At 42.3% G+C, this 12,396-nt stretch overlaps 1 protein-coding gene across 1 annotated transcript in view; it reads right to left on the reverse strand.

The window, feature by feature from the left end:
• Window positions 1-12,396, reverse strand: part of LOC126235608 (fatty acyl-CoA reductase 1-like) — a 252,893-nt gene that overhangs the window by 207,527 nt on the left and 32,970 nt on the right. The window contains exon 2 of the mRNA XM_049944319.1: window positions 5,104-5,420. Within this exon, the coding sequence (XP_049800276.1) occupies window positions 5,104-5,397 (294 nt within the window). The 5' untranslated portion in view covers window positions 5,398-5,420. The remainder of the gene's footprint in view (window positions 1-5,103; window positions 5,421-12,396) is intronic.

Here is a 12,396-nt window from a genome sequence, read left to right on the forward strand (position 1 = left end):
AGCCACTGCACTGGTGGAGTGTTGCCTGGAGAGCGTAGTTAATGGAATGGAGCATAGTTTTTTGTAAGTAGAGCGACTCGTATGTCGGTAGCTAATTTGGACTCCACGATATAAATTACATGGAATGGGTCAGAATGATGTAGCTTCATGAGGGATCGACAGTGCTCAGTTTCACTACTGGAGCGAGTTGTCACAGGTCAGTGAGAAATACTGTGTGATCTTGCGACTTGAATTTATAAGCAAATATCATGTAAAAACTGACCGTTTGAAGTACACTATCGAACTCAGAGGAATCTTGTTTTAGCTGGGAATCAGGACTGCTAGTGTTGCATCGCTGCAAGGTACAAGCATCGCCACTGTCTCAAAAAATCATCAGATGGCACGAAATAATGCACGTTTTGTCATGATTACTGCTACCTGAATGCAATGACTACTGCAGATGCACATACAACACCAAATACGACGGAGACTCTGGACAACATGGGTCAGTGTGAGGAGTGGCTGTCATCTGTTGGAAGTGGTTCAGGACCATCCGAAGACCACTTTTACAGTACCTTAGGCCCATTGTCAATTCTGTCGAATGCCATTTGGTCTTAAGAATGCACCGACTACCTTCCAGAATCTACTAGACGGAGAACTCAGAGGAATAAAGCCAAAAAAGTAGACGGTTCACCTCATTGATATCATTATATTTTGTTAGAATATGGAAGAGCATGTGCAGAGGCTGGAGGAAGTCTTCAAGAGGTTGTTCATAGTATCATTGATGCTCGGTATCGATAAATATCACTTTGCAGCAACCAAATGGCTTACTTAGGTCATGTGGTTAAGCAGGAGGGTGTCAAAACTGATCCAAATTCCATTTACGCAGTCTGTGATTTTATGCCACCACAGGTAACAAAACAGCTTCAGACGTTTTTTGGGCTCTGTAACTACTTTGCTGAAATTCCTGAACTGTTGACTATGGTGTTGGGCAAAGAAGTGACGTTTCAGTGATCAGCTGACTGTGAAACTGTGTATCAGAATTTAAAACAGGCATTAACAGCGAGTTCAGTATTGGTTCTTCCAGATGTTAGTAGGGAATTTATTTTATCATGTCATGCAAGTAATCTAGAGGCTGGATGTTTTCTTTGTCAGGATTTGGATGGTAAAGGACACCTTGTAGCATAACCATCAAGATGACAGAATAAAGTGGAGCAGAATTATTCTATGACAGAGAAAGAGGTGTTTATGGCTATTTATGGTGTGAAGTGCTTGTGTTGTTACTTATATGGCATAACGTTTGTCGTTGTAACAGACTAAGTGGTTACTGCGCCTAAAGGATCCACTGAGTAAGTTGGCATCGTGTGCTTTGAAACTAAGCGATTTTGATTATGAGGAGGCACATAAATCTGGGAAAAAGCATAGTAACACCAATAATTTAAGTAGAAGGGTTTGAGTTTTGCAAGTGTAGGATGTGAGCATTGCCGAAGGGCAAGGATGGTGAGTCCTTTTATGAATACCTATCATGACGACTGGGATGTTTATCTTCCAGTCGTCATTTCTCAGTAAAACTCTAAAATTAATAGTGTGTCTGGTCTGTCACAATATAAGGTGGTGTACAGCAGGAAAATACCTTCTCCCTTTCTTGTAGTGAAGACTGGGGATGGAAGAATCCGGCTTTCAGTGAAGACATCTTCGTAAATCTTACGTGATATTTGACAGAGAGTGAAAAAAGCGAATACAAAGGATCAAGCGTTAAAAGGGCCAGCATAACATTTGGGTAGGTCATCCACTGCCAAGTACGTCGGCGGGTTTAAGTAACAAATTCCTACACACATAAGGGTAGGACAATGAAATTCTTAACCTTATACAAAGGACAACATCGGCTCATAGAAATGACACTACTTGTCAATGTTAACTTGCAAATTACCAATAAAAACTGCTATTGATGTTGTGGGATGAATGAAGCCATATGAAGGATCTATAGATACTTTGCCACAATTGCCTATATCTTCATCAGCCCAGGATACCAATTTGAAAAGCGGAAGAAGCTGAAGAGATAACACAAACTACGTGATGCACATATACATCATCATAGTGTATCATAGTAATCTGTTTTATGTTGTTTGTTTGGGGTGTTATGGGTTTATTTTTTATTTTATTATGAATTGTGTATTTTGGGAGAAATTTTGATAATGTTTTGCATTGGGAGACAGAAGGCATGTGAGGTAGAACTGTTCTTGGAAGAGACGGAGACAACTGAGCGTAAAAGGGAAGTGTTGTCACCACATCGTTATTTACACAAAGTGGGCATGCATGCGATTTTTGCCCAGAAGTGATAAACTGCTATGAACATGGAAATCGAAAGGGCATGAGTAGAATGGAATTTCAGAATGGCAGGATAATAATTAGTGGTCATGAAATACTGTCTCCTTGCTACAGCCACTGGTACAACTACTATTAATTTGACACAGCCAGTTTTGTATAGGCAGCAGAAGCCATCGTATGTATTGTCTGGTCAGAATTTAACCTTGCTGGGTGATATCTTGTGCCCGAATTTCCTACGTTTATTTGAAGATGTAGTAGCATCACAGGAGGGTCGAATGTCAGCAGAACTGATGCTCCAGCATGTGTAACACTATCATACTAGTCAGCGTCACGATTATCGTGTCACAATTTTCAGAACTGTAGTGGTTCTAATGGCGATTTGTGAAATCTCCATCTTCATTGGACGAAAACCTGCATGTCGTTCAGGATCAACACGTCATCAGGTACCTGTTAGCTGGATTACCAGTAGCGAATAAAAAATAGTTATCGAAGTATAAAAATAATATGTTCCTGACTGTGTCAGGTGGAAACGAGATAATGAACTTGAGTACGTGTGGGCTACGTTAAGGGAAAAGGTAACGCTAGTGTATACGTAATGACTAAGAAAATGAAAATAATAGTAAAATAACCTGTTTAGTGAGCTTAGAGGAGTGATGTCAAGAGCATATTAAGTGGAAGAATGGGTTCGGCCTGATTTGGAGCAAAGAAGGTTAACTGAAGTCGACAGTATTGAGTACGTGCCTGTACCGCTGCAGTGGTAGAGAAGGCCGGGTGTGCTCCGTCGCTGGGCGCTGCCACTGCTCACTGACGTTAATGGAGACACAGTGGAACGTGGAACAGTAAATGCTTCATTGTTAATGACAAAAATTAGCGCCTTTGCGCACAGTGGAGTGCATCTCCAACCAAACAACCCGTGACTGAGGGGTGTCAGTCCTGCCTGATCGTGGCCTTGACGTTACTCCGTCACGTAACGTATTGTCCCATCAATGGGTGGTTACAGATGTACCCAATTTTAAAGCTTCCTTTTGACTAATTTTGTACATCATTAGTTTTTGTCAACACATACACGAGATGACATTCTACGCTACTGGCCATTAAAATTGCTACAGCAAGAAGAAATGCAGATGATAAACGCGTATTCATTGGACAAATATATTATACTAGAACTGACATCTGATTACATTTCCACGCAGTTTGGGTGCATAGATCCTGAGAAATCAGTACCCAGAACAACCACCTCTGGCCGTAATAACGGCCTTGATACGCCTGGGCATTGAATCAAACAGAACTTGGATGGCGTGTACAGGTACAGCTGCCCATGCAGGTTCAACACGATACCACAGTTCACCAAAAGTAGTGACTGGCGTATTGTGATGAGCCAGTTGTACGGCCACTATTGGCCAGACGTTTTCAATTGGTGAGAGATCTGGAGAATGTGCTGGCCAGGGCAGCAGTCGAACATTTTCCGTATCCAGAAAGGCCCGTACAGGACCTGCAACATGCGGTCGTGCATTATCCTGCTGAAATGTAGGTTTTTGCAGGGATCGAATGAAGGGTGGGGCCACGGGTCGTAACACATCTAAAATGTAAGGTCCAATGCTCAAAGTGCCATCAATGCGAACAAGAGGTTACCGAGTCGTGTAACCAATGGCACCCATACCATCACACCGTGTGATACGCCAGTATGGCGATGACGAATACACGCTTCCAATGTGCGTTCACCGCCATGTCGCCAAACACGGATGCGACCATCATAATGCTGTAAACAGAACCTGAAATCATCCGACAAAATGACGTTTTGCCATTCGTGCACCCAGGTTCGTCGTTGAGTACACCATCGCCGGCGGTCCTGTCTGTGGTGCAGTGTCAAGGGTAACCCCAGCCATGGTCTCGGAGCTGATAGTCCATGCTGCTGCAAACGTCGTCGAACTGTTCGTACAGATGATTGTTATCTTGCAAACGTCCCCACCTGTTGATTCAGGGATCGAGACGTGGCTGCACGATCCGTTACAGCCATGCGGATAAGATGCCTGTCATCTCGACTGCTAGTGATACGAGGCCGTTGGGATCTAGCATGGCGTTCCGTATTACCCTCCTGAACCCACTGATTCCATATTCAGCTAACAGTCATTGGATCTCGACAAATGCGAACAGCAATGTCGCAATACGATAAACCGCAATCGCGATAGGCTGCAATCCGACCTTTATCAAAGTCGGAAACGTGATGGTACGCATTTCTCCTCCTTACACGAGGCATCACAACAACCTTTCACTAGGCAACGACTGTCAATTGCTGTTTGTGTACGAGAAATCGGTTGGAAACTTTCCTCATGTCAGCACGTTGTAGGTGTCGTCACCGGCGCCAACCTTGTGTGAATGCTCTGAAAAGCTAATCATTTTCATAACAGAGCATCTTCTTCCTGTCGGTTAAATTTCGCGTCTGTAGCACGTCATCTTCGTGGTGTAGCAATTTTAATGGCCAGTAGTGTATTTGGATACTATCGACTGGCAATTTATTTTGTTATTGAGAGTATTGAGAGGAGCAGTTTTGTGGTGCAATATACCACGTTATAGCCCTTAGGCTCGGTGTTATGCCTGCCGCTGTGGTGGAGCTGTTCTAGGCACTTCAGTCCGGATCCACGCGGCTGCTATGGTCGCAGGTTCGAATCCTGCCTCGGGCATGGATGTGTGTGATGTCGTTAAGTTAGGTTTAAGTAGTTCTAAGTCTAGGGGACTGATTCCCTCAGACGTTAAGTCCCATAGTGCTCAGAGCCATTTGATCCAGCTCGCTGTTACCTGTTTCTCCAGGTGAGAACGTAGTCGCTCCCGCAGCGGCACGCCCCTCTTGTCCCTGACGAGCACGTAGACTGCGGACACGCCGGGGCAGGAGCGCAGCAGCTTCTCGAGAACTAGGGTGCCGATGAAGCCGGTGGCGCCCGTGAGGAGGATGGAGGCCCCGCTGTAGAAGGCCGCCACCTCGCTGCTCCTCTGCAGCTCACCTGGCGGCAGCCACTCCACGGGGAACGCCTCCAGCTCCCTCTCCTCGTCCTCTGGCGTCATCACGCGGGGGTGGATCTCGCAGCACGGCATTCTGCCACTCCACTGTTCTTCAGCTGTATAAACCACAAACAGAACGACTAGTTACTATCAATAAAATTTTGCTATGTTTTTCACCGCATTATCAATATGAAAAACAGCGGAAGTTTCGGTCCTTATTGCACCCTAAAGAAGGTCACTTGCAACTGTGACCAAAACATCGGTAGTTTTACATACTGACAATGCGGTCACAATCCTAGAAAAAAATTATTGAGTGTGACAATGGTTGCGGAAGCTTATGTTTATAAATAGTTACTAGTTATGTGTGGTGCTGTGATTTCTTTATTTAAGGCGGGTAGGGCGTCAAAAGGGCCGACTTGGAGCAGGAGAGGCACCTCAGGACATTTTATTTTCTACTGTCTATACTTTTACAAATAAATTCATAAAACTTTGTCAGCATGACCAGTAAGGATTCAGGATTCACACTCATAGCAGTGGAAGTGCAAAAACATAACAAAATAATTTTTTTTTTTTAGAAATGGAATTTCATCATTTTTTCACTTACTGTTGGCTGCATTTGTTGCTATAGGTACATTTTTCTTCACAAGTAAGAGAGATTCTTTGATGAATTTTGCACAGCATACAAACCATACTTACAGGTGTATGAAACTGTAGAATTTTCCAAATCTATTAAAAACTGTGGTAAAAATTGAGATAATTAACTACAAAATTTGATTTTTTACTGAATATGAAGTTTAAAACGTAACAGCTCATTCATTTTTTTATAAATTAAATAGATTCTATAGTTTCAGACACCTGTAAGTATGGTTTGTATGCTGTGCAAAATTTATCGAAGAGTCTCTCTTACTTATGAAGAAAAGTGTACCTATAGCAACATATGCACCCAATAGTAAGCGAAAAAATGATGAGATTTCACACGTAAAAAAAATTATTTTGTTATGATTTTGCACTTCAACTGCTATGAGTGTGAATCTTGAATCCTTACTGGTCATGCTGACAAAGTTTTATGAATTTATTAGGAAATGTATAGACAGTAGAAAATAAAATGTCCTGTGGTGCCTCTCCTGCTCCAAGTCAGCCCGTTTGACGTCCTACCCCCCTTTATAAAAAATCGCTCCATTTACTCTTAAGGATTTTCTTGAGTCAACTACTGGTTCCGCCTTCGTATTTGTCTGTTTCAGGTGTTTCTGATAACTGCTATAAATATTTCAGATATTCAGAATGATAATTAATAAAACCGACAAACTGCAGGGACGGTTTCCTGACTGCAAACGGAGGAAGATTGGTCCTATCAACATGTACCCGGAAATGCACGGTGTGCGTGCATAGATAACAAATCGTTCCGGGGCACAGTATAGAGCTGTAGCGCGTCCACGTCACAACAGATGTTCGTTGTGGCCTCCAAAGGATGCAACGCATGCATTCACACGTCGCACCATGGATTGCCGCATTCTTTCGCTTTCTGTCCGAATAGCGTCATAGGTGCTGTGTACCAAGTGTTGCAGGGTCCACATACCAGTAACTGGTTCAGTACACGCTACGCTTTTCAGGTGCCCCCAAAGGTAAAGAATCCAAGAGGTTTAAGTCCAGTGATCTAGCAGGACATGCTACAAGGCCTCCACGTCCTATGCAACGTCCGAGGAGGATGTTGTTTAGGTGTCGGCGCAATGTAATGCGGAAGTGGGGTGGCGCTCCGTCGTATAGCCAAAGGGACATCCTCAAACAGCTCGGGCATAGTATTCCGCAGGAAGTCCAGGTACGTTCCTCTGACGAGAAACTGTGGAATGACAACCGATCCAAGTATATGGTCGCTATGAATCCCTGCCCACACACTGATGCTGAACTGATGCTGTTTAGACACCTCACTACAGATGACGATTATGCAGACTGATGATGCCTGTTCTGGTAAAGAATGCTTTGTCGGTAAAGGCGACTGACGACTGAAATCCCACAATTTTCACGGTTTGGTGTAAAAATCATCGACAAAATCATGCTAGTAGAGTGAAACCGCTGCTGATAATCCTCGTTGCAGGTGGTAGGGGTACATAAAATCGTACTTTTGCTCACACCATGTTGGTGGGCCACTTGCCTGCAGCTTGTTCCAGTGTTCGTCTCAGCATCCTATAGGATCCGGCTGTCCAAATCTGATGCGTACACAGTGCGCCGCCTCCCTGCACGTTTGTCTGTCTAGAAGGATTCACGATCACACAAGCACCCAAAAAGGTCTTGAAATGTTGCGTGATGTGGTTGCTGTCTGTGAGGGTACTTGTTTAGGTACAGCCATGCTGTCTCTCGACGGTTTCCACCTGCTTGGCCATACACAAACACCATCTGGGCTTTTTCTTGACATGAACACAGGACCATTCTGCTGCTTATAGTACGCTGTGTTAATCACACAGATTGGAACAAACAAGGAGCACACAGCACGTGGTCAGAGGAACTTTCATTCGTCAGCGCCATCTATTGTGGCAATGATGTATTTCTGGATCGCAGTTCATGGAACATTTTTCCTACATTCACAGTGAGGAATCCGTCCCTGCAATCGGCCAGTTTTTTAATGTTGATCCTGTTTAAAAAGTGTACATAATAGAAGATGAAAAATAAGGTATGTGTGTAATTAAAGTACTGGCACAGTATATAACTTACATTGTGCTGTACAGAAGCAACATCGAAATGATAAAAGTACTAGTTAGATTTATTTAAAATTTTACATGCCCGATGAAATCGTTAGAAACAAGCATATTTCAAAATCATAAAGCCTGTGAAAATAATTACATTCTAAGCATTCTTAGGGTTCAAAAGAATTTATGCCTTGGCGTATTCGTAACTTCCAAATTACAAAAGAGTAAATGTAACATTTTAGATTTAATAAAATCGTAAAATAGTTCACTTTTACACCTCCTACTACACGACATTATCGTAATGCAAGAATTACATTGGACAAACGAGAGGGAATTTTAAAATACGACTCAAGGAACACGCAGAATTAAATAGGAGGAAAAAACAGGAAATAAACCCACTTTCGAAATTCACACGATGCAGAAGAGTCACATGGTACACGGTATCGAAAACAATCTCGCAACTCTTCACAGAATGAAGAAGGGATACTCAATGGAGATGTACGAAGAATTACAAAAGTACAACCGTCTGAGAAAATCGAAGAAAAGACACTAAACGAAAATGCATACTCAATAGCATGAGTATATCGGACATCTGCCGTCTTGTTGTTGATAATCCCTTCGAAGTTACTCCGAAAGTTAGTAGCTGTAACTAAATATTTATAAAGATGCTTCGTAAGCAGTCCACGAAGCGTCCAAGCTACACTAACGACCCCTGCAGTTCCCTGTCGTTCAGCCTTTTCACGCTAGAGGACATAATTCTACACTTTACTTGGATGCCCCATCAAGTGCAGCTGTTTCATACTTTCATTAAATCTAAAACAACTGTTTTAACTTCTTATACGTAAAACATCATTTTGGAATTTACCATTATGTCAAGATGTAAATCTTCTTAAACTCAAAGAATATTTATGTTGCAATGATTTACACAATTTATGTAACCCTGACAAGCGATTATTTCTCACGATATCATTGGGCACGTAGCATTTTAAATCAACCTGTCATGTACTTTTTACCATTTGCACTTTGCTTCTCTACAGCATACTGTAAGCTATCATTGTACCTGTACTTTTGTTATGCGTATGCGGTCTAACGCACAGCTTTCCGGAGCGGGAAGGAGCGCCTGGTCCCCGGCACGAATTCGTCCGGCGGACTTGTGTCGAGGTCTGGTGAGCCGGCCAGTCTGAGGATGGTTTTTAGCCGGTTTTCCACCTGCCTCGGCGAATGCGGGCTGGTTCCTCTTATTCCGCCTCAGTTACACTATGACGGCGATTGCTGCGCAAACACGTTCTCCACGTACGCGTACACCACCATTACTCTACCACGCAATCATAGGGGTTACACTCGTCTGGTGTGAGACGTTCCCTCGGGGGAGGGGGGGGGGGGTGCACCGGGGGCCGAACCGCACAATAACCCTGGGTTCGGTGTGGGACGGCGGTTAACATATCGTAACATAACATGTCTATCATACATACGACATTTATCACAACCATTTCAAAATAACCACCATAAACGCCAAAGTCGGTACTGGACGCAGTAATCTTGTCAACAGCAACTACAGCGGTTTTTTATTAATAAATCAGAAAATGGTTAAGGACACAAAGTGACATCTAAATCTACTTTTACATCAATTTGCAATGTGGGGTACGCAATGAGGTTGCTGTGATAGCAGGAAGTATGTTACCATTTCTGCGACCTCTCTCTAAGAAATACTCCTGGTAACTTGCTTATAAAGGGCAGATACTGAAATCTTAGTTTTCAGGAAAATAACAGTACTAATTACATTTTCATATATAACAAAGGTGGTATACATCGTCAAGGATCAATTATTTCTCTTACAGTAGCAACTCCAAAACAAGTTTGCATTTGAATATACAAAGCTGTTTGTAGTTAAATTGACTTGCTTTTCCTTCGTCTGACAATGTATGTGGCTCCTTGCTCGTAATGAAGTCTTAACTGTATGTGTAATGGTCAGCCGTAGATTATGAGGACGGCGAACGACCGTTACGCAGAGTTCATAAATACGTACCCGACATTTTTGTCAAGTAATTTGTTTACTGTGCTCGATAATAGCACGATTGTCTAAAGTGATTCAAACTAGACTGTGGTCTCCAAATTATTACGCATACGATTTACCCCTACATCCATAGTCACATTTTGGATCTTAATTCTCATTATTTCCCAATACATAACCCTGCCTCCAGAACTGAAGATCATTCATCCGACTGACTGTAAATGATGAATGGTATAAGTAGTGCGAGGTATGTGTGCCATTTTATTGTGTATTAACTCAAATACGCTTCAAGTTCATGTCTGCTAACAAACATAATAAAACTGTTCTTACTCTTTTTCTAGACTGATTTATTGCACTTTACTATTTTTCTCGTCCAGTAATTTCCTTGTTTTACATACCCGCATAATGATGATGCTCTGGGAGATCCCCGCCATCACACCATTCTCCCTACTTCTCTTCACAAATGCTGAGATTTAAAACTATTTTAAACTTTTTACAGTGTTTAAAAATTGCTTACAACCTTATCATATTATACTGATGAAGACAACAATAAAATTAGACGAAGTAGCTGTTCCTTTCACGAATATAGACGTGTGTGAATGGCCGGCCGGTGTGGCCGAGCGGTTCTAGACGCTACAGTCTGGAACCGCGCGACCGCTACGGTCGCAAATTCGAATCCTGCCTCGGGCATGGATGTGTGTGATGTCCTTAGGTTAGTTAGGTTTAAGTAGTTCTAAGTTCTAGGGGACTGATGACCTCAGAAGTTAAGTCCCATAGTGCTCAGAGCCATTTGAACCATTTTTTGAACGTGTGTGAATAGACGTAGAGAAGTCTCTACTCCGTCTATTACCCCTGATCTCTACCTACTGTTAACTTTAGTACTGTTAACAATGCATTGGAAACTGTTTGCGGCATATTCCTTTAGGTATATTTTTACACTTTTCAATCATTACGTAAATAGTTACTTAGAACATTTTATAGATTTCATAGTGACATTGTCTCCCCTTTCTGCCTATTGACAATCTGCAGAGCACTCTTCGCTGCATGGAAAAGCTAACGGCATTGTGAATTGCTCTTATGATTGTGCCGTATAAAATCTAAAAATCAAATAAAATAATTGCAGTGTTTATGTGCACTTTGTTTTCTATATCGCCCGCTCAGTCACTGACATCTCAGTAATTTGCCTTCAACTCTGGCAATCCATCTGAACAGAACTGCATTGCCATTACGTAATACAGCTATCACGAACCCGACTGCGGAATGATCTGCCTGAAATATTCTGAGTAATTACATTCCTTTCCGACTTCAAATAACGCTTTGTTGTCCATTTTTTTCTTATTTGTGGAGTCACCAGCCTTCTGACTGGTCTGGTGAGCCGCGCCACAAATTCCTCTCCTGTGCTAATCTCCAGTGTTGCCACAACGAAACTTTGTCTCGAAAACTCGCAGAAAATCCAAAGAGATTCTGGTCGTGTGTAAATTATGCTAGCGATAAGACACAATCAATGCCTCCCCTGCGCGACAGCAATGGATATACTATCGATAACACTGCTAAAGCAGAGTTACTAAACACAGCCTTCCGAAGTTCCTTCACCAAACAAGACAAAGTAAATATTCCACAACTCGAATCAAAAACAGCTGCCAGCATGAGTAGCTAACAAGTAGATATCCTCGCAGTAATGAAGCAACTTAAATCGCTTAATAAAAGCAAATCTTTTGGCACAAACTGTATATCAATTAGGTTCCGTTAGGAGTATGCTGGTTCAATAGCTCCGTATGTAACAATCACATACAACCGCTCGCTCGACGAAATATCCGTAACCAAAGATTGGAAAGTTGCACTCGTCACACCAATATTCAAGAAAGTTAGTTAGAGTAGTCTACTAAATTACAGGCCCATAACATTAACGTCGAAATGCAGCACGATTTTGGAACATGTACGAAATTACCTCGAAGAGAACGGTCTACTGACACACAGTCAACACATCGTTCTCGTGAAAGACAACTAGCTCTTTACTCACACGAAGTGTTGAGTGCTAATGACAAGGGGTTTCAAGTTGACTCCTCATTTCTAGATTTCCAGAAGGCTTTTGTCACTGCACCACACAAACGGCTTGTAGTGAAATTCCGTGCTTATGTGCACTGTTATGTGAAGTAATTCGTGATTTCCTGTCACAGTTCGTAATAACTGACGGAAAGTCGTTGAGTAAAACAGAAGTGATTTCTGGCGTTCCTTAGGGTAGTGTTACAGGTCCTCTGCTGTTTCTTATCACTATAAACGATTTAGGAGACTATCTGAGCAGCATTATTAGGTTCCTTCCAGATGATATCATCATTTATCGTCTTGTAAAGTAACCAAAAGAAATTTCAAAACAATTTAGAAAAGATATCTGTACGGTGC

Source organism: Schistocerca nitens, chromosome 2 (assembly GCF_023898315.1).
Source record: "Schistocerca nitens isolate TAMUIC-IGC-003100 chromosome 2, iqSchNite1.1, whole genome shotgun sequence".
NCBI classification, from domain to species: Eukaryota; Metazoa; Arthropoda; class Insecta; order Orthoptera; family Acrididae; genus Schistocerca; species Schistocerca nitens.